This window comes from Barbus barbus, assembly GCF_936440315.1.
Source record: "Barbus barbus genome assembly, chromosome: 34".
Taxonomy (NCBI): domain Eukaryota; kingdom Metazoa; phylum Chordata; class Actinopteri; order Cypriniformes; family Cyprinidae; genus Barbus; species Barbus barbus.
The window spans coordinates 18,402,950-18,426,476 of record NC_136762.1 but is presented as its reverse complement, the minus strand read 5'-3'; the positions used below and the strand labels follow the sequence as shown (position 1 = coordinate 18,426,476).

At 36.3% G+C, this 23,527-nt stretch overlaps 3 protein-coding genes across 3 annotated transcripts in view; all 3 read left to right on the top strand.

The window, feature by feature from the left end:
* Positions 1–1,007: 1,007 nt before the first annotated feature.
* Positions 1,008–1,964, top strand: LOC306853835 (odorant receptor 131-2-like; the record flags this gene model as incomplete). The annotated part of the gene is made up of 1 exon (XM_079391479.1): positions 1,008–1,964. One exon carries the CDS (start codon positions 1,008–1,010, stop codon positions 1,962–1,964), a length of 957 nt encoding a protein of 318 aa, XP_079247605.1.
* Positions 1,965–4,417: 2,453 nt separating this feature from the next.
* Positions 4,418–7,248, top strand: LOC306854337 (diablo IAP-binding mitochondrial protein-like). The gene is made up of 6 exons (XM_079392262.1): positions 4,418–4,917; positions 5,020–5,146; positions 5,732–5,857; positions 6,011–6,121; positions 6,325–6,421; positions 6,543–7,248. Exons 1-6 carry the CDS (start codon positions 4,787–4,789, stop codon positions 6,746–6,748), a joined length of 798 nt encoding a protein of 265 aa, XP_079248388.1. The 5' UTR covers positions 4,418–4,786; the 3' UTR covers positions 6,749–7,248.
* Positions 7,249–8,892: 1,644 nt separating this feature from the next.
* The window catches only part of nectin3a (nectin cell adhesion molecule 3a), a 63,369-nt gene continuing 48,734 nt past the window's right edge, over positions 8,893–23,527 (top strand). Inside the window, exon 1 of the mRNA XM_079392074.1 lies at positions 8,893–9,028. Within this exon, the coding sequence (XP_079248200.1) occupies positions 8,938–9,028 (91 nt within the window). The 5' untranslated portion in view covers positions 8,893–8,937. The remainder of the gene's footprint in view (positions 9,029–23,527) is intronic.

Sequence of the window (23,527 nt, the reverse complement as noted above, 5' to 3'; positions counted from 1 at the left end):
TTCAAGTTATTGTGGCTAAAAGTGGATACAGGCAACTGAATAACAGGGTGTCCTAACGTTTCTCACCCATGGCTTTTCCATCTTGGCTTTATTTTTTGTTAAATAAAAAATGACTCGGTGAGATGTTATGTGTCGTTGTGCATCTGAGGATTTATTTTCCAAATTTTAAGTCCTGCCAAGGACCAGATAATTTTTTATGTTCTGATACAGAACACCATGGAATTCAATAGTGTGTCCTAACTTTTTCACGACTGTATATATGATAGTTTGTCTTTAAGGTTGCAAATTACTGAATGTGCTAAATGTAACTTTAATGGAAGAGAAGAAGAACCCATTGCGGCTTAGAATCTAGCTTGATGCCATTTCAGTTTTTTGCTCTTTTTTTTTTTTGCACTAATCTAGATTTAGACTTTTAGCGCATATTGCAAATAAAAGAAATGTGATGCATGATTGTGTCTCAGTGCTCCATATCTATCCCCAAACACAAGCAAATCTAAATTTAACTCTAGATGCATCTAGATGCAGCTAAGATGATGTCATCCACATGAGTTTTGCTCTGTCAAACTGTATATAAATGTTTGTTCACAGTGCACATCATCATTTCTTACACTTAATGTTATGACCATGGCTCAAGAATAGAACCTTATTGTCAGTAAGTATTACAGCAAGATTATGTAACAAGTTGTAACTGATTTCATGACCTTCAATTATGTAAACTGTAAACAATGACATATATTTTTATGTCTACATAAATATTTGAAGGTTATTGATAATGTATACTATATATAAATATTGAGATTTGTCACAATGCAATCTCTATATAACTTGGGACATAATGGTATATTCATAATGGTAAATGAAACCATTGCCAATTTTACCTTTTTGTTTTCTCTCTTTATTTGTATTGATAGTGTATATACTGATTATTTATTTCTCAATGATTATTCTTTATTTATGTCTCACATGTGTGTTTTTTTGTTATCTACTTTCCCTCAGATGTGCACACAATGGCCAGTATGAATGCCAGTGGCTATGAGCAGATGCAACTGATCCAAGTTGACCCCGTCCGGAGGAACATTTCACTGGCGCTGACCCAGATCTTTGTGTGGCCCTTCATCTACCTCACCTTCCTCATGCTCTTGATATTCTCCAAGAAAGAGACTTTCAGAACAGAGACACGTTATATATTGTTTGGTCATTCTCTCCTGGTAGACCTAATGTTTCTTTTTCTGACAGATTTTGTGGTGCTCTTATCGTACAACTTTGTTTTAATACCTTTGCACTTCTGTATCCCTGTCTGCATGTTAATGGAAGCGGTCACAGCATGTGCACCACTGACTATTATAGCCATGTGTGTGGAGCGTTATGTGGCCATTTGCATGCCGCTGCGACATCAGGCGATCTCCACCTCTAAAAGAGCCCAAATAGTGATTCTAATGATTTGGATCTTGAGCTCCATAAACCCCTTTGTTGACATGTTTATCCTCGTTAGCACTGCCTCTCGTGAATACTTGTCTCAGCTGACACACTGCCACTATGAGATTATGATTCCAGAAAAGATTCGTCACTTTGCTAGGGGTCTGTTGTATATTGTGGGGCTTGTGTTTATCTTGATAATTGAAATCTTTTGCTATGTAATGATATACCTTGCTGCACGTTCAGCCTCTGGTGACAATAAGAATTCAGCATCAAAAGGGCAGCGCACTATTTCTCTTCATATCCTTCAGCTGTTTTTATGTACGGCTGAGGTCATGTGCCCTTACATTGAGGCTGTAGTTATGCAGTATGATATTCAAACATACCTGACTGTCCGATTTATAAATTTCCTTATATTTAGTATCACTTCTAGAGCAGTAAGTCCTCTCGTCTATGGATTTAGAGATGAGAAATTCTATGCAGCTATGGCTTACTATATCAGATGCAAAAACAATGCCATCTCATCTGACACAATTAAACAATCATGATTATCTTTTGGTAAAGTTTTTAACATGAATAATTCTGTCAAACTACTTGTTTTCTAATGTTTTAAGATTGTGCATGTGGTTTTAACAGTCCTAAATTATATACAAATGTATAAATTATTTGATTAAAACAACACATGTTCTTTAGAACAGTTTTGATAAAGTAAATGCATTAAGAGTGGTTTTCAAGTACTCTATAATATTCAACGTAAAAAAATAAATAAATAAAAAAAGACCATCCAGAGTTTGTATTTGACTGGCCAATAGGATCTTTGTAAGGTGCCTCTCACATCAGTATACTGTTTAATAGCGACCTCTGATGGCCGGGTTAAGCATTATTAGTGGAATATCTTTGTTTCCTTTACTTGCTTTACATGATTGTTTAACAACATTTCTTTAATCATAATAATTATGTCATGCATTACATGCATGACTGTTGTGAAATGGATGCAATATTCAACATGCAGGCAAACCTGTGGATTTGTAATTTATTCTGAGCCTCTGTATTTGTAAAAATTAATAAATTAAATCATCAGTTTATATGATTAACCTTGGATTAAGTTATTATCAGTGTATTTAATGAAAGCCAATTATTTAATGTATTTCTGCAGTCTTCAGGTGAACATCAGTAACATGTCAATCTAACATAGCCTACAATAATTTAAATATATAAACAATTATTAAAATGTATACTTTGGATTTTTAATTCCTCGGTTGTTTTGTCTTCCAAATGTTTTTCATGTGTAACTTGTAAAGTTACAGTCACTCTCTGTTAATGTTAAGTTCACTCTCCATTTAAGGCCTTTTAGGAAAATAATAATATCAGTGATCACTACGAGTATCAAAGCCTATGGTAATAAATAAATTGAACTGAATTAAAAGTAAATATGGTCATACGCCATAATTTAAATACAGTACATGAACAGCATTGTGTTTTAGCAACATTACCAAATCAACACATGTTTATGTGATGTTATTCATTTACTTTTTAGGATAAACACATATTACTCACAAAATAGTGTACACACTGTTTCCTTCAGGTTAGATTACATTACAAAGAAACAGCCCCTGTATCTGAATCAGAGTGCATTCCAAACATGTATTGCAGTATGTATAAACAAATAGCCTAAATGAGTAATGAAGATAAAGTTAAACAGCAGTTATTTGAAAATAAACCACCAACAGCATCATGCAAATTAAAGTTGCGAAATGCCAACATGTTTGTTACATGTCCATAATGTTATATGTGGCCTTGCACGCCACTGTGACATGATGCAATCGTGACTTCCAAACTGCCTTTGTTGTGATTTCTGTGTATTCTTGTGATTTGGACCCTGAGCTCCATAAACTCCTTGTTTACCTGTACATTCTTATACTGCTGCCTATGATAAGTCTGAACTCGCCTGAGAGGTTTCATAACTTTTTAAGGGTCTTCCTTTTGTTGTGTACTCTTTCTTTCTATGAATACTCTATAAAATGGATTTAAATGTGTTTTTCAAGCAAATAGTTTAATGGAATAGGTTGTGTGCACTATTAAACATTTACCAAACAGATCACTTGAACTTTCAATATGCTACAAATATATATATATATATATATATATATATATAGCAACAATACTGGCCAAAGGAAAATATTCAGAAATGTTCAGTATCTAAAGAACAGAATATGCCCTTGCTTATCCCTCAGTTTTTCCCCTATATAATGAAGCATAAATGAAACAAAAATAACAAATAAAATAATAACATAAATTAAAACTTTGATTTGATGTATTAAATGGATCAAAAGTGACAGTAAGGACATTTATCTTTCTGTTTTATCAAACTTTCTGTTCATCAAAAACAAAAAAGGTATCACGGTTACCACAAAAATATTAAGCAGCATTCAAATATTAAGCAGTTTTCAATATTTATAATAATAAGAAATGTTTTGTGGGCACCAATCATGCTGTATTTTATATCAAATAAATTCAGCCGTGAGACTTCTTTTCTACCTTTTCTTCTAAACTTTTGAACAGGAGTGTATGTGTTTATTTTATTTTAGATTTATACACACACACACACACACACACACACAGATATATATATATATATATATATATATATATATATATATATATATATATATATATATATATATATACTTTAGGTTTCCTTTGCTGCAAAAGTTTCCTTTTAGCTCGTGAGGCACGAGAACAAGAGCAGTACAAAATACATAGTCTTGAATAATTGTCTCCCAGCATGCTGATAGTGAAGACTTGAGAAAGTGTTCAGACTCATTGACTTGACTCTTCAAAGCTGAAAGATTGGTCTATCTTCAGGTAGGCTATCAGACTATTCATGTAACTCAGCGTAAACACACAGTAGACTCCTTATGTTTTCTTTTGTCCACAAAGTGTTTTTCTTATCATGTGGACTTGTTGTTCTGCCACACCCCCCTTTAATGCCATGCTCATCAGTTTCTGTGCCTGTTGTGTTCTCAATGTTGTGTGATAGCTGGAGGTGTGTGCCACCATGTGCTGCAGCTCAACCACTAGGAGCTCACTAGTGTTTATTACAGCCTGTTACTACCTTTGTGCTGATGTAGTGTGTAAATGTGCGTCAAACCAATCTTTCCTTGAACTTAAACCGCTAAAAATCAAGATTAAAGGTCTGAATAAACGGATCAATAGACTAGCATGAAGGGCAGAGTCCTATAGCAGTATATAAATACTGGTGGGCAGTGCTGTCAACTTAAAACATTTAAGAGCTGCTTAAAGACAAATACAGGCTAAAGGGATAAACCTAAGTATTTTTTAAATAGCAGTAGTAAAAGACTAAGGCAATATGCAGGCTTTTAGAAACTGTGGTTTGTGTGCTAGTGGGAGTCTTCTTCTTAAAGGCCGGACCGACTTCCTGGTCGCCAGGAGAAACATGGCAGTCCTGCGACTGAGTGCGGCATGCGTTCAGCTTCTCAAGTAAGACTGCGCTCATATTTTGCCCAAAAGTCGTGGTAGAAGTTACGAGGTTATTTTCAACTAAGCTGTATGCTCAGTCTAATTTATTTTCTTCTATTACAGGGACAAAGCTAACGTGTTCTGCAGAAGCCCCGTTCATCAGCGTCTCCTGCGCCTGCCGGAGGTTGCTCGATCCAATACAGTCGCGTTCAGTCTCGGCACCAGCCTCTGTGCGGTTCCTTTCACACAGGTAACCTAATGCATAAACCTTTAAATGTTACATATATAAGCTAGACAGTGAACAAATGACAAGCTTGTAAAACGCTCGTTTAGAGAGCGTGACAACGTGTATTTGTATGGATATGGAGACTCTTCTGATTTGTCGATTCAGTACTGTCTTTTTGCAAACTGATTTTTTTAATTATTTATTATTATTGAATGCTGCTTTAATGCAGTCAGTCACATTAAAACAACAAAATAATAAATCAGAAATATTTAGTGCAAAATACAGAGACTGTTACTAATTGGTTTGTATGTTTACATATTTAGGTAAATTTTATAGAATAAAACTTCTTACTAGGAAACTTTTAGTACATGAGATTAGGGTTATAAGAGTTCTGTTAATTCACCACCCGCTCCGACTCATTTTTATAAGCGTTATTTTTTTAAAAATGGCTCATTAGAGTCATTCATTTGAGAATCACACTAACTTGATTATTCACGGAAAGGAGTCATGTTGGAAGGGGTGTTATAAAATCATGTAGATCAACATGATTCTATTATTTTTTGCACCCTGGTGACAAGTGTAATAAAATGCATCTCTTTTTTTCTTCAGCAGGTTGAAAACCTTTCACATGAATCCCTGATTCGTCGGGCCTCATGTCTGGTCACAGATAGTGCCAACACTTACCTCTCTCAGACCACACTGGCTCTTGTGGATGCCCTCACTCAATATGCCAAGGTAAGACTTGTATCTTAAACCTACAGTTCACTTAGTAAAATTAGCTTTGCAATTAGTAGATCACTTGATTGCTGACAAAGGTGTTATGTTTCTAATACAATATATATAGAATATAAGTAAATGAAGTAATTTTACCATATTTATTTTTCTTAGGCACTACATACACTCATTGCCCTTCAGAAGCGGTACATAACCTCAATAGGAAAACTGACCCCTGCTGAAGAGGACAGCATTTGGCAGGTGATCATTGGCCAGCGAGTGGAGGTAAATGCTCTTGCTTTAAATGTTTATTTGCTTTTTGTAGAACAAGCTCTGCTTTAGTTTATCTAAGTGCTGTTTACATTTTGCAACAGTATACAGTAGATCTTAATTAAGACAGATCTTGTGGATATCAAGGTAGCCTAGTTATATTTAATTCAAGAGAACTCTTGATTTCAGAGTGTTTATTGTTTTTCCGCTTTTTTCAGGTTAGTGATAGATTGGAAGAATGCAAACGCCTCGAGTCAAATTGGATGAATGCCATCAACATCTGCGAGTTGTCAGCAGAAGCAGCCTACAATTCAGGTATGTTTAGAAGTTATCCTTAATTATTAGACTTATCTAATATGCAGACTAAAAAAAAAAAATTATTGTGCATATGACTTTGGTCTGGTCTGTGAATTGATTCATCCTTAATATTTTATAGGAGCAGAGCATGCATGCACAGCAATGAAGACTAATCTGCAGGTGGCACAATGCAAGGTGGAAGAGGTTAGAAAGATCTCAAAAGAAGCAGAGAAAAAACTGGCCGAAACAAAAGCAGAGGAAATCCAGAGAATGGCTGAATATGCCTCCAGCATTGATATTAATGATCTGGAAGATATTCCAGAGGCCTACCTTCGTGAAGACTAGACAAACTGCATGTGTTTGTGACATTGGTATTCTGTAGCCAGCAGTGAATCACTCAATGAGTATGACTGAATCAAGAATGCACCTTGATATGAGTCTGTATTGGTTATGGAATTAAAAGAAGCCCTGCTTTTGAAGGCCTCATTGAAATGATATGGTTGATGTTTTTAACGATAGAGCAGGTAAAAGAAAAAAATAAACTGGATTAAGTGATTAATGCAGCTTGGAAGATGCATATAAAATGTATGTAGAGGTGAAGCCTGGAAAGAAATCGCTTTGGAAGTAACGTTGATTTAGTATTTGTGTATATGTATATATTTTCATATTGTTTGTTTATTTTTTAGTGCAATTACATGTGTGATAATGCAACAATGAAATCACATCACATGTTGTGATATTCAAAAGTGATATACAAAGTTGCAATCAATGTGTTTTATATTTCTAGAGATCAACTGTTATTTATTATCCTAATAAATGGAAAATTTATTTAGAACAGTTTTTGCAAAATGTGTGAATTCCAATCTATTTTCTTGAACTGAATTATGGTGTCTGCAAGTTTGACAATGAATTGATATATATTTAAAATATTTTTTGAGACAGTATTAATGCATTGTCCAATGTGCTATAAAAAGGTTCATTCACACGCAAACTCCAATTAAATTAAGTTATCATTATTATAATTACTATTATTAACTTGAAGCTGTTTTTATTTAGCCAGTTTTATGTAGAAGTTCACAGTTTTCACCAACAGAGGGCAATGTCATGCTTTTTATGGAAAAAGTTGGCTGCTAGAATGTGGAAATACAACGTAATTGTAAATACAGAAGTCTGTTAATAACTGCAAACAAATAATAGTAAATGGTTACCCAAAATAGATTTCTGTAATCATTTACTCAACCTGTTGTTTTAAACCTCTGACTTAGCTATTTCTTCAGATAAACACTAAATTAGATGGTATGCAGCATGGCAGCCTCAGTCACTATACACTTTTATTGCATAACTTTTTTATACAATAATATTTAATATATAATATTGTGTTCCATACAACTGTCATTCTGAATAATATCTACTTTTGTGTTCCACAGATGATGAAGAATTATCAGGTGATAAGAGAGCTGAAAGTTTTTCTTTTTGACACTCAGTGTAACAAAATATATTTAATACAGGTTCTTGCATTTTCATTCATTTTCAGTAATATACAGCTCAGTGTTGCATATTACTTTCCTACAGACATCGAAATTCTGTTCATTAAGGACTGATCTGGCCAGTATTTATACTGGGAATTCTCTGTCGAGGGTTTTTTCTCTGTTTACAGACCCAGGGTCCCCCATTTAGATTCTCAGCCAGCTCAGGGGCCCCCAGTATTAACTCTTGCTAGATTTTCACTGTAACATTTTATAATAACTACAATTAAGAACAAACTATCATGCTACATTGTATAATGATCAGCAGATCTTTATTACAAAGTAAAAAAAAAAAGAAAGAAAAATGTTACAATTGCCTAATAGTTAGAAATGTCTAATATGTTTCCTCTTCAAAATATTTGTCTGTCTTTGCATCAAGTTCCAGAAGTCTTTGCATTTTAGTGAGAGAAGAGTTACATTCAGAAGAGGGCCAGTAGAAATGATTGATTGGTGTAAATGGCACCACTCAGCTGGGGATTTATCACTCTTAGAAGACATAAATAAAACACAAGGATCATGGAAAGCGTACCCAGCATGGCTCACTCTTTAATCTGAGTGAACCGGGCGACATCTCCCAGCACCCCATTGAGCCAAGCCAGTGTTTGAGTGTCTACTTTTGTAATGCTACAAGGAACATTTTACCAAATGCATTCCAGCACGAGCAAATGAAGTTAAAGAATCTGTAACAGTAACGCTGATAACACAGATGCACATAAATCGAGCTTCAGAAAACCCTAAAGACATCCCGGGACACCCTTCCGCTTTTGGGCTTTGTGCAGCCTTATTTTCTCCATTTATTTAGCTGTTGCTCTCATAATTTCATCAATCGTTTGTGTCTGGACGAGAGTAAATGCTAACTGCATTGCAATGCTCCGCATTGTTGACGGGTTTATTTTTAGTCGGACACCGCTGCTGGACTGAAGGTACCGCCCACGCGCGGTTCTGCTGCTGTGGACCAGACACCGAGTTGGTTCAACGCGGAGGAGCTCACTACTGCAGTCTGAAACCATGGCAGAGGAAGTAAGACACATCTTTGGGAATAGCACGTTTTTCCATGGACTTCTACCTCTCATGGGGCTCCTGTTGAGCGTCTGCACTGGTGGGTACTTCATCTTTTCCAGGATGATAACGTGCCATCTTGAATTGGACTTACCTTAAAGTTACATGCAAGTTTGCGGTGAAGTTTACCTAGCGAGCTGGGATGGGATGTCTGCGATACCCTGAGTAAATGCTCCGTAAACTAGGCTATTAAAGTTAAAATCAACTTTTAAACTAACAATAGTAAGCTCTTTATCTTGTTTTCACAAGTATCTGAAAATGCACAGGACAAGCGTCAAACTGCCTGTATTATCGTTAATACACTTTAATTGGTATTTATTTTCTTGTAATGTACTTTATATATGTAACATATACTTAAATGACAATTAATGCAAAAATCCAATTATTTACTTTTGTGAGTTTGATGTATGATCAAATTATTTATATATATATATATATATATAAGATTACAATATCACATTATTAGAAATTGGATTGGATTCAATTTATTGTCATTGCACATGTAGGTACAAGGCAACGAATGTCATTAATGGCAACATTACGTTTTTATTACTTTAAAGATGCATTCAGTCATTTTTGGCAATTGTTTGGCTTATGTTTTATACATAAGTGTCAATGTCATATTAATATCTAAATAAAATGCCCAAATTAAATAAACCAAACAGCTTAGTGATGTGGCAGCAGTTAGCAACTTAATGCATCCAGTCCAGTAGGTGTCAGTGCAAAGTTTAAAACCACTGGTAGCTTATTATTGAGAACATTAATAAAAACTTACTAGGTGCATCCCAATGTGCATACTTATGCAGTGTTTTGTACCATCTTGTAGTATAAATTGTGGGTAGTGTGTTCACTCTAAAAATTCCAAAAAGAAAAGCCAAGCATCAAATACCCAAATGATGTAGCTACTTAATTAACCAAAAAAAAAAAAAGTTTGAAATGATGTACGCATATTGCACTCAACTGTTACTAGACATTTTGGATGAGAAAATAACATTCTAAAATTCATGCATTTGACAGAAGGGTACATCCCAGCTAACAGAGAACATTCTCTCAACTTTCACTGACCTTTTTAAAAAAAATTAAATAAATGTTTGGACAAAACATTCTTGAATTAATGTTTATGGAACATTCTTAGAACTTTATTAATATTTGGTATATGTTCTCATAACGTTGAGATAAAACGTTCTGAGATCAACATTCTTAGAACAAACTTATGATGTTATATGCACGTGATGTACGTTCAGAAAGTACCTTTTTTTTCAGTGACATTTAAATAACGTTCTAATCATGACAAGAAAATGGACCATTCAGCATTTTAGAAACATTAAAAAAAAACCTGTTCCCACAATGTTTTTTTGCATAAATTTGTTGGCTGATTTGATAGTGCATAGTGTATTTCTTTTGGGAAACGACTTCTATGTTCAGTGAAGATTTAGATTCCACTGTCTTGTGTAAGAAACACTCAGTCTGATGAACCAGAATGGAATGGTTGTGTTTGTGTAAATGTATCTGGTGTAGAACAAGTGAAAGGGTGGGTGTGTTTAAGTTAGGGGGTTGAGGGTGTACTTTAGTGCCTGAGAGGAAAAGGACTGAAGCCGCAGAGTCTGGAAGTATTGACCTATTATTGGGCACTCTGCCAGTGGCACCTTCCACTTTTGTTGCCCTAAATATTAGGTTAAAATAGGAGAAAGTCTCCGCCTGCCCTTTAGAAAAACACTGCAAGAGGAAGTGCTATGTTAAACAGAATGACTATAATCATATAGTTTGTAGCCCAATGGGAAGGGTGGAAAAATGGATGCAGCAAGCAACTCTAAGCATAAATAAAGCATTTGCAAAATGGAAGGGTTAGGTCATGGGTCATGGTAGTTCGCTTTGACAGACTACCTGCTAATGTTGGCTTTCTGCAGCTCAGACAGGAGAAATGCTGACTTAAGTTATAAGAAACACAAATGGATGTAGAATTAACAGTTACCAGAGTATAGGGCAGACTGTGTCACTGAATTGAATCTGTTTAGAAGTAATATTTAAGAGGTTTTTGATCGTTAACAAGAGATCATTTTTATATATAGTCTGTAAATATAAATAAAATATCTGTAATTGCATAATAATTTGCCATCATTAAATTGTATTAATTATATATCTGCAATATAGCATTTTGGTCTGGGCAGATGATGAGTCTTTTCATGCATGCATCATAAATCCAACGTGTAAGTAATTTGAAGAGAGAATGAGATTTGAGGCTTTGTAAATTCAGCAGTTTAATTCTAAATTCTGCAGTGTGCAAATTGATTGCATAGGGTCATTTCAAGTATGCATTTAGTTGACAGGCCATTCACTGCGGTCGCTATTGGCAAATTACATGCAGGCTAATTCAGGGTCACGTAAGGACAGAGTGTCTGTGATAGCCTTGCTGCTGTATGGATTGAGAAAGATCTATGTTATGGAAATACAGTCAGCAAGTGTCACCCTGACCGGACAAATTAGACCAAGGTGAAAGCAATGCAGGCTCAGCTCCTCCATCATGCAGGTAATGCGTCACAAATATATAGGTTAGCCTGTGTTACTTCCTTGCTGCACGCTGAATGGATCAGCCAGACTGTGATTTAGGTTAATTGTTTTTTGTTGGCATCCCTCTCAAAAAGATACTTAAGTTTGGCTGCTTTGTATAGAGCATGGAAGAAGCCAGTGTATGTCAATAGTGATCCTGAATGCATGCTTACGTTCACAGGCCAATTTAGACGGACTGACTCTTTATTATGTGTGCTGCATCATCCAGCCTGTCTTTATACTTCATTTTAATCTCACTTAGCCGAAATAACTGCAGGCTGAAATATGACAATCATATTAAAAGATTATTTTGAAGGAGGTTCATCAGGAAATGACTATTAGACTTTATTGTGAGCTGAGGTAGCACGGAGCGCAAGCCATGACCACAGAGAAGCATTTTGCTGTGCATGTCTTCCAGCCTGAAAGATGTGATAATCAGAGGGTCTGTAACTGGGCTGCTCTGCATTAAACAATGTAATGCAGTAACCTTCGGCCCTGGGAAAGTGCTGTTCCTTGTTATGAGCGTATTTCCTTTGTTGAAAAGACCAAGATGGCTGATCACAGGCATGCTTTGTGTTTTGTATGATGGATTTCCTGTCTGGCTTCTTAACTAGCTGGCTTCACCTGGTCATCCGAACACCAAGCTATAGTAAAATTTGGTGTTGGTGAATATGATAAGTATGATGTTTCACTTTAGTAGTTTTCTTCCAGCAAGAACTGAGTCAGTGACCTAAAACCTTACTGGAAACATTTTTCCAAATCTACTCATTTTTCATTAAAAATGAGATTCATACATACAGTGACTTCTCTCTTTATTTTCTGAATTTAAATTCAATTCGATATTGTCTGGGAACGTAAAGTAATAAAAAAAAGTCAGGGTGATACTGTCCTGATAACATAATGAAAACTAATAATAATAAAAGAACACAATTCTTGAGAGACAAAAACAACAACTTAGAGTAGTTTATCATTTATAATGTAATTTGAATTTAATGTATGTCATAGAGACCACCTGTGTGTCAAGGTTAATAGATCAGGTCTTTTAAAAATCAGCGACATGGTAAGAAGATTATTCAGTGTTATTTTAGTATTCCTTTTAGTATTCATATTTTAAATACATTTTATTTTGTATTTTCTGTTTTAATTTTCATTTTTCATTCATTTTTAATTTAAGTTATATGACATAAAAATGTAGAAATTTTGCCTTGTCATCTAGATCAAATAAAATGAGTAAAAATGTAACTTTTTTTATTGTTTCAGTTTCTATAGTTTAAGTTTTAGTTTTCTATAATAACCCTGAGATTCAGGTTGTAAAATGCATTTTTACCTTGAAAATAGTTTGATTGTTTTATATATTTAAAAATATATGTACAATAAGAATTTTGCATATGCTTAAAAAAACATTGATAATAAAAAAATGCATAAAAAATGCAACTCCTATTCAGTTACTTCTTCAATGATGAGCATGTTTTTATTTTCTGAACTCATTTAAATCATTTTTTATATTTTGGGTTAATATAAAGTTAAATATGTTATATCTACAACTATCCTGATCTTATAATTAAGAAAAAGCCACATAAAAAAAAAGCTATATTTGTATTTCTTAGAAAAGTAAAATTAGAAAATTAAATTATTAAAGTATTAAAATTAATTAATAAAAGAGTCATGCAGAAACTTTCCAAAAGAAAAATTAAAACGGTAAATGATATCATAGTGAGGACCCCTGGAGACCCTCATGACTCAGTCATGACATGATTAATCATATCCAAAATAAAAAAAAATTATTACATAATAAATGTGTACTTATTTTATTTATTATGTATATATAAGTACACACACATACAGTATATATTTTGAAAATATTTACACGTATATGCATTTATATATTTATATTATTATATTTTATATTATATATAAATATATTTAATACATAAATATAACATATTTTCCTTAAATATATACATGCATGTGTTTGTAGTTATATATACATAATAAATATACTCAGTACACACTCATATATTATGTAAACAAAAACTTCTATTTTGGATGCGATTAATCGCGATAAGTGTCAAGCTCAGTAATGTTTGTCACTAACCCAATTATCTTGATTGAATGCATAGCATGTCACTGAATTCATGCATTTAATTTCCCATTATTGTGACTGCATGGCCACAGTCAGTATTGTCACTTGCAATGCTTATGCATTAACATCAGATCGCTGCAATACATGCATTGACCATATTTAGATCTTTTCCGGTGCATCACTCTTGTGATTGATGTTGAACATCCTCTAGTTTCCTTACAGAATCAAATCCATCTGTTCATACTGCTCTGAGAGCCCCCTCTGTCTGGGCTTTGGAACAAAGAGGGCATTTTATGTGCAATGATCTTCCATGCTGTCTTTGTAATTGTTAGTTGCTGTGGAAGATTTAACGAGGGCTACCGGGCAGGAACGCAGTCCATGTGCTGTGATGTTGATGAGGCCTAGCTCGGCTGCGTTCTCTTTAGCTGTTGATGTATGAGGTAATCACAGGGACGTGGAGGGTGCAGGGTCCTTATGGTTCTGCAGAGACATCAAGGTGGTTTTGCTGCATTTTATTTCTATTGTAAATATGACCGCATGCTACCCCATGAGAGCACGAGTCCATGGTTTTGTATGACAGAGAAGCTTTATTGTAGAAATGTAATGATTATTCAGCAGCCTTATAAGGATTTCCTGTTGAACTGGGTTAACTTCTGACAGGAATAGGCTTTGGTGGGTGAATCTTCAGAGACTTGACTAAATTATGTGTCCTGTATTACCACCACTTCAGATAATGTCATATGGGTCAATGACATAAGTGTCATAAGTGTCAACAACAAAGAGAGAAAAAAAACTACTTTAAAAACACATGCAATGTTTTTAAATATTAAAATATAAATTAATATTTTTAATAGTAAACTATACTCTTTAAGGGTATTTTTCAAATATCATTTTTTTAGGGGAGTTGCACTCATGACATTTTACAACCTGAACGAACCTTCTGACCTTTTCATACAAAAAAAAAAAGTTGTTACATTTTTTTTTAAACCTCTTGAACATGACAAAAAAAGGGTCTCTATGATATCATTTTCTACTTTCATGATTTTTTTACTTCTATGACCTTTTTTTCCTGTGTATGGATCTGTCTGGTTGTGCGAAATGATTGTTGGTTGTGCCGCATGACTTTTTACTGGACATAGAAATGCTAAACTAAAGTTTTCTTCTCAAGAATTTATTTATTTTAATGAGGCTTTAAAGTCGTGGCCTAATGGTTAGAGAGTCGGACTTGTAATCCAAAGGTTGCGGGTTCGAGTCTCGGGCCGGCAGGGATTGTAGGTGGGGGGAGTGAATGTACAGCGCTCTCTCCACCCTCAATACCACGACTGAGGTGCCCTTGAGCAAGGCACCGAACCCCCAACTGCTCCCCGGGCGCCGCAGCATAAATGGCTGCCCACTGCTCCAGGTGTGTGTTCACTGCTGTGTGTGTGCACTTTGGATGGGATAAATGCAGAGCACAAATTCCGAGTATGGGTCACTATACTTGGCCGTATGTCACTTCACTTTTTCTTAATTATGAAATCAAGACAGTTGTGTTACCCAGACATTATTTGCTCTCAAAAATATAAAAGAAATATCATTATTAAGAAAAAAATACAAACACACCGAAGAAGTCACATAAATTATATTTTTTAATGTAACATAGTTAAAAAATGTAGATTTGGGATGCGAGCATCATGTAATTGACCAGCTTCTCCCTGGATAGAACAATTTCACTATATTTCACTAATAATTACAAATGAACAATAGGCAAAACACATTGAATTAAATGTTTTTAAAAAGTAGAAAGACTGAAATAGACTTTTTTATTTCTACACATTTCTTTGTTTCTACACATAAATGGCAAATAACAAATGGAAGTAGAAAAGTAAAAAAGTAGAAAAAAACGTAAATATAATTTTCTTGTTCAACACACTCCAATAAGCTTTTATTATTCAATTTACAATTAATTTTTTTTTTTTTACATTATCAGCATGTAAAAAAAAAAAAAGATCTGTAGCTTCAGAAATGTAAACTGACACTTGCAGTAAAATCTTTCCCACCTGTGCTAATTTTGCTTGTTTACTTTCTAACTAAAGGACAAAGTGCTCAAGCTGGGTGGTATTGGTTATCAATAACGATTAGTGTTCTGGTCTACCATTTGTGGAAAGGGTGAAGAAGAAAAGGGGAGTGTGCAGAGAAAGTAAACTAAGTCTATTGTGTTTTATGTTGACCAAAATGCTGCATTACTTTGCTCTTTAAATCAGTCTTGTTTGTGTGTCCTTCCCATTATGACATCTTGAGTGTCCTGTGTCTTTGTTGGCAACATTTCAACCCCCTGATAGGCTTGAGGAACAACATCTCATCCTTTGATTTTGGCACTTTCTAGCAGACTTGTTTCAGTCGATTTTTTTGGAGGACATATAGAGGGTTTTGACATTTCTGTTGTTGCGCAAACTGAACCATTGTGTGTGCTGATCTAAATAATGCAAACAGATTTTCACACTTCTTTTGTTTGATTAGACCTAAGTTCTTCAATTGAGCTCTGCTTCCTGTTATTGTATGCATGAACACTAAGACTCAGAAGGAAAGGAAAACAGTTCTCAGTGAGTTTGGGAAGGAAGTCAAAAACCGAGCCCTTGTGTGTTCAGATAGCGTGCTGTTCTGAGAAGCCTCATTAACAGCTCACATTCCATACCTTAGTCACCTTGTTTTTAAACTCACATTTTAATCAGGCGTTCAGAGGAATAATGCCTCATGTAGTGCATTTAAAATGAGTTTCCAACCTGGATTTCAAATTAGGATCGTTTTTCAGAACAAAGTGGTATTCTGAGGAAATTGTTGACTCAAATCAAGAGAATAGTGGCTCTTTAGAAACTGCAAAAGGAAGTCTTATGGGTCAGGAAGGTGCTAAATTAGGAGTCTCCGACATTATTTAGAAAGAGAGCAATTGTACTTGAGCTGAACTATGGTTTCTGTGTTAACTTTACTCAGGTCAGTCACCAAAAACATTCAGAAGTGAAAAAGTAATCTACATATAAATGTACTAACACTAATGTTTAAATGTTTGGGGTTTGTAGGATTTTTATTTTTGAAATAAATGAATACTCTTATTAAGCAAGGATTGTTTAAATTGACCAAAAGTGACAGCAAAGACGATTTTTACTTTAAATAAATTCTGTTCCTTTGAAATGTCTATTCACCAAATAATCTTGAAAAAATTATATCTTGGTTTCCACAAAAATCTTAAACTGCACAACTGTTTTCAACATTGATAAAAATAAAAGTTTATTGAGCAGCAAATCAGCATATTAGAATGATTTCTGAAGCATCAAGTGACACTGTCCTGAAGAAATGAAAAATTCAGCTGAAAATTCAGATTTGCTTCATAGAAATAAATTACATTTTATTTTGAATTGTAGAAATATTTGATAATATCACTGTTTTTACTGTTTTTGATCCAATAAATGCAGCCTTGGTGAGCATAAGAGACTTCTTTCAAAACATTAAAAATGATACCAACTCCGAACTTTTCAATAATGGTGTATTTTATCATTTTAAAAGTACACCTTTCGAGTCAATTTGATTGATTAGCACAATATGGTTGAGAAAATGAAATGTTATTTGTACTTTGAAGACCAAAACTGTAGTAAAAATTATAATTTTGCTACGAAATTTTGAAATGTAATAGAGAAGCACAGTAATTCTTATTTCAGTTATTCTTTTTACTAGTAATTTTTATGCCATGAAGGTCATACAATTCTTGATTGATTGGTCGACAAATGTTCCAAAGTCTTGATTCATTTTCTGCACAGCTATGAAGTAGTTCCATGATTTTGACTGCACTTCAGTTCAATATAAATATGCAAATCACATGACAAACTATTTATTTTTTCGATAGTTACTTTTTAATATTGGAACTATTACATTTTCAGCTGCCACATGAAAGCTAAATGGGACAACTGTCTACACGCACACAAAACTTTGTTACTCCATGTGCGAGAATTTAAAGTGTCACTTTCAAACTAATTGTTGTCACCAGCACACAACATAGAAGCACTCTTTTAGTCCATTAGAGCGGAGCGCTGGCCCTTTTTCTAACCTCTGTTACCCTGCTCCTAAATTACCCACTCTTCATTCACGTACAAGGATGAATAACACAGGCATGGAATCATTTTCCACAACTAATAAGCAATTTACCCTTGCGTTGTTTGCCTTTGAACCCCTCTAATAATGTTAATGGAATCTTATGGAAAGCATTCTTTGTTTTGTTTCAAAAGATGTCAAGAAGTCAAGATGACAAGTGGAGCGTTGCTTGTGCTTACTGCAGACAAATGAGTCTCAGTAAAGACTTCATTGTTTGGGTCTTGATTTTGGTGTGAAGGGGCGGCAATGTCTGACATCTTTAACGCTAACATTATTGATTCTTTTTTTGCTTTAAGTGCTGGTCTTTAATCAGATGTGATAGGTGATAAAAAGACTTGCAATAGAGAGCGAGAGGAAGCGTTCCTCAGGAAGAAGGAAATGTTCAGGGAGCTGACTGAGGGAGGAGGCCTGTCAGAATGTTTGTGTTTTATTTGAATTAAGTTGGAGGCTTTCTTGGCACACAGAGAATTATTTCATTGTTTCCAAGGAAGTAAATATATCAGCTTTCAGATGTTTTATGACTAATAAGAATATGATTAACATATGTAACCAAATATCAATAAACACAAGTCAGGTGGCCTTATGCTGCGTTCCAGGCAACCCGTAACCCGTGTTTTTCCAACCTTCTACCCATGAAATTGCACTAGAACTGCAGTCAAACCCGTGACTTCCCATCCGTGAACTCGTACTAGATCGATGTACTCCCAGTTCCGCGCTCTGACATCACATAGCCCACGAAACAACAATGGCAGCCCCTACAGATGCATTTCCAAATATACAAATAACATAAAATAAAAGGTATAACAGCTTCTCTTGCCTTATGCGCCATTTTTCCTCTTCCGTTTCCCTCAAATAAGCAAGGAAGCACCTTTGGTGATAGAAATAAATGAGCATAAGTCCCGTTCGGTCCGCTTTGCTGGTTTGTTTACATCTAGCTACCACAATTCCTTGCGCTCAGGCAGTTTGCCGCGACTTGCCTTGAACGCTACAAAGTCGTGAGTCGTGGTTTGAAGTCGGGACTTACGGGCTCAAAAACCTGCCTGGAACGCATCATTAAAACATTGATTTGCTCAATCAGAACTGGTCTATGTATTAAGTAGATTCTTTCTGTTAAGTTTTTCTTTTTGGGTTCAATATGTATTTCTCTTGTTCACTCTCCAACACAAATAAAAAGCATTTTAGCGCTAATGTAAAATTAAGTGCAAAGGGTGTGAATTACGTTTTTTGCTTTATCTTGATATTTTATCACAAGTATACCGTATATTGTTATTTATCCACAACCCGCTTCAAGTTATTTTAGCTATACAAAAACAGTAATCATGAACTCACTAGTTTGTAGCATTTCCTACACTTTGCTAATGGCTAATGAATTGGAAGTCTCATACATTAACAGAAAATAGCTTAAGCAAATTTTGGGTAATACAGTCAGTACTGTTGTCTTATATATAACTGTTTAAATTAGATATTTTCTGGCAAGCATTATTATTGTTCTTTATCTGCAGCACAAAAAATGCATGTATAGATAAAATCAATATAGTTAGTTTCCACTATATTATTGTATTTCAATTCCCGCTGCGGTGACTAAATTCTTCATACTTTAAAACAGCTTGAATTATAACTCCACACCCTTACATCGTAATATGTGGATATGCAAATTAGTCCCCGCTTCCATTTAGGGATGTGCAACAGTGATCGAGTACTCGAGTAGTCGGCCGTGACAGTGATGATCGATCATGAAAACGATGATCGTGAAAAAAAAAATCTGATTGGTTATAGCAGCATTTTGGGCGGCACCCTGGGTTCTGATTGTTTAGCTTGCAAGAGCATGCTGTTCAAGAGAAGAGAGAGAAGCTTGGCTTTGAAGTCACGTAGTGATGTCTGGGTTAGCTACATACACATCTGATTAATCTAATATAGGAAGCGTTGGGATATTAACATTTATTTCCATGCTGAATGCACCTTATATTACCAAGCCTATTCAGTTTCATGCTCAAATGCTAGTTATTTGAGTTATTTGAGATGGTCATATTGCTTTTAGATGATTATTTTTCAATAATACTGATCTTATACTGATTTTTTGTCATCATATTTGTTCAACAGTAGGCATACTTCAATTAAAATTGTTTTCGTACTCATGGCTTCGAAAACAGGCAGGCGATTTTAGGAATCACTTGATAATGTAGATGAAAATATAGCACAAATCTGCCATAAACATTAATGACATAAGCATGATAATGAGAACTTTATAGGATGTGAAATCTATAGTAAATTCCGTCCTTACCCGTGTTTCAGCGCACTGTTGAAAGCGCATCACGGCGGGAGCTCTCTATCTCTCTCGCAACTCTCTCTCTCTCGCTATAGTGCGTAACTTAAAGTTCACTGGCATATGCATCCTTTTGTGCAGATACAAGTTGTAATGTTACGTTTATGTTATGTATCTAAGTTATCTGATTAATATCATAGGAAGTGGCATAGAACCTGTTTCAGTTTATTGGCATACAGTCAGCTTCACCTCAGGCAGCTATTCTTTTTTAGATTCTTCTTTTTTTAATAACATTGCTGCATCTTAATCATAATCTAACATCTAATCATGTTCATGTTTTTATAGACATGTTTTCATGTCATATTTAAATTTTTAACATTCATTTTCATAACAGTCTTTGGATATTTCCATTATCTCCATTACGGCCAAGTTGCGAGAGAGATAGAGAGCTCCCGCCGTGATGCGCTTTCAACAGTGCGCTGAAACACAGGTAAGGACGGAATTTACTATAGATTTCACATCCTATAAAGTTCTCATTATCATGCTATGTTTATGAAATTCCAGTGAACTTTTAAGTAACGCACTATAGCGAGAGAGAGAGAGAGAGAGAGAGATGCGTGATGCGCTTGTTGGAAGGAGGGACTTTGTAGAAAACGACGCGTTTGAGAGAGGGGGGGCATAGAGGACCTACAATAATGTACAGTATTTGAAAAATAATGTGTTTTTTTGAACATTAAAGAATGTCAACATATTCTGTTACACCAAATACACCAAATATTGATCTTTAGAAAAGCATCATATGACCCCTTTAAAAACACCAGATAAGTCAACAACATGAATTTCACCACTGGGGGTCTTTCATTATCAAACCCCCTACCCGCACATTCTCCACCATTGTGGATGTGTTCATGTGTGCTTGTCTCATTAATTCCAGAAGACTGACTTGGTTATAGCACATTACTGGTTTAGTGGACTAAAGTTATTCTTGACAACATTTTGTTTTTGAGCAAAGCCAGTTTCAGCAGTGCCCTTTTTTCTCAGTCTGTGGTTTTACTCCCACATAGATTGATTCTTAGGACAGAGAGTTTTCTTTGGGGCATCCAACCACAAAGATATTTAAATATTTATGATTTCCTTTTGGAACCCAATATAATCATCCTTAATGCATTCAACATTTGTACAAGCCTTGAGCATACTGTCTCTATTCTGCACAGTAGTGCCTGTAGGCCCAGCAATCAGGTCCTATTAGGGGTCATGAACTATGATAACTTTATTTTCCCTTCCTCTTTTGGGTTGGTAAGACCCTCTAGCAGAATGGTTCACTAAACTCAATGACCATAGCACATGGCTACAAAACAGCATAGCTAATTACCATGGTATGTCAAGTACAGCTGTTGCATGTCACGTCTCTTTAGCCTCTGAAATTCATTATTACACCATTGGCATTGTGACCAAAGGTGAGGCAATTCAATTGAAGTCACACTGTCCTCTCACTCAAGCTCTCATCTAATGAAGAATGACGGCAAACTGAAACAATGCTGTATCTGTCTGTTAGTCAATCTGTATTTAACAGCTTTAGTTTGGAATCAGAGTTGTTTAACCACTCTTTGTTTTTTGTCACACATATTAGTGGTCAAACTTTAATTTTGTTGGTTTTTCTCACATCACCCTTTTTTCTGCATCACCCTTTTTTCTTTTTTCACGAGTTCACACTTACATGTAATAACAGAGTAAGTTTATGCGTATTTGGCGTGCTGTCCAGGGAGAGGGCTCCGAGCTCGGTAATCATTCCTGAGCCCGGGGTACGACCGGGGAGAGGGTATGAGCTCGGCGTTTAGCCCGGACCCAGAGCGCTCCCCCAAAACGCTATTATCGCGGGACAGCAGCTGAAGAGGGGCTTGATAACCCCCCCAAAACTTGCATGGCTTAGGGCTGAAGGGATGCTGGATACTGCTGTGGTAGTGGTACTTCTGTGGAGTCTGGAAGTAGAGATGAGAGGGAGGTAGAGATACAGGCTCCTGCGAGAGCAGTCACTGCTGTGGCAGTGGAGGAATATAGAAAAGGCTCCTGCGGGAGCAGTCACTGTTGCGGCAGTGGAGGAATATAGAAAAGGCTCCTGCGAGAGCAGACACTGCAGCGGCAGTGGAGGAATATAAAAAAGGCTCCTGCGGCAGCAGCCACTGCAGCGGCAGTGGGGAAATACAGATAGGGCTCCTGCGGGAGCAGTCACTGCAGCGGCAGTGGGGAAATACAGATAGGGCTCCTGTGGGAGCAGACACTGCTGCGGCAGTGGAGGAATATAGAAAAGGCTCCTGCGGGAGCAGTCACTGCTGCGGCAGTGGAGGAATATAGAAAAGGCTCCTGCGGGAGCAGTCACTGCTGCGGCAGTGGAAGAATATAGAAAAGGCTCCTGCGGGAGCAGACACTGCAGCGGCAGTGGGGAAATACAGATAGGGCTCCTGCGGGAGCAGTCACTGCTGCGGTAGTAGAGGAATATAGAAAAGGCTCCTGCGGGAGCAGTCACTGCCGCGGCAGTGGGGGAGTACAGACAAGGCTGAATGTAGTTCTGTTGGGAATGAATGGAGTGGGGATGGGCCGTTGAAGGTGGATATAGGTGATGTTAAAGAGGGGTTGGCTATGGAGGATCTGAAGTTCGGGTTCCCAGGAATGTATGTCATTAGAGGGGTTGGCCGATTAGTGTTTGGTGAGCTTCCTTGATGTGGGAGCGGTCCGATCGAATATAGCTTTTGAAAGCTTCTGACGACCAGCGACCAAGTGCTTGTATCTGCTGCTGGGAAAGGCCTTTATGGGCCGCTGTGGTTGCTGCGCCTATTCGGAACGAATGGCTGGAAAAGTTTTCGGCTGGGGTACCAGATCAGAGCAGGACTGACTTAAGGTGCTTTTGGAACCAGAAGCGAGTGATGGGGCGGTTGGAGTCGTCTGTAAACAGGGGGTCGGATGGGAGTTTGGACTGTGATTTCCTGAGGTGGTGGAAAGCTAGGAGGGCTTGGTATGGTAATATGGGCGATAGGAGGTTCAACATGTAAATGAAGTGGCCTTTCTTTGACTGGTCTGTTTTACTTTGCTTAATGAAGTAAGAGATAGTTTCATCGTCCAGCACCGCTAGATCAGAAATGGTGGGGTGAATGATTGGGTTAAAGCTAGATGTAATAGCGAGCTCAGAGCATCTGAAAAAGCCGAAAAAAGCCAGGATAAACATGGCGTCGAGCGTGCGGGCGGTGTGGACGGAATGGTAACCTCTGCGGAGGGTGGAAATACATTCAGTCAGAATCTTAAAGGTTATTGGTTGCCTGGAGTCTGGGCGGGTGGGATGAGCTTTTTGGATACCTTTGATGAGTAGGGAGGTTTGTGAATTGGCTATTTGGGGGGAAGGGGAACCATATAAAAGTTTGTGGAAAAATTGGATTCCGCTTAGATAACCTTTAATGGAGCTGATTTGGAGCTTTTTGTTGACATTAAGGTGAGAGATGAAAGAGGTGATGGAGAGCAGGGAAAAGTCAGGG

Excerpts from the sequence above, each read along its gene's own strand:
- LOC306854337 (XM_079392262.1), top strand. The coding sequence starts at position 4,787 with ATGCAGGCTTTTAGAAACTGTGGTTTGTGTGCTAGTGGGAGTCTTCTT. Across the intron at positions 6,122-6,324 it reads TCATTGGCCAGCGAGTGGAG|GTTAGTGATAGATTGGAAGA; the intron begins GTAAATGCTCTT and ends CGCTTTTTTCAG. Across the intron at positions 6,422-6,542 it reads AGAAGCAGCCTACAATTCAG|GAGCAGAGCATGCATGCACA; the intron begins GTATGTTTAGAA and ends AATATTTTATAG.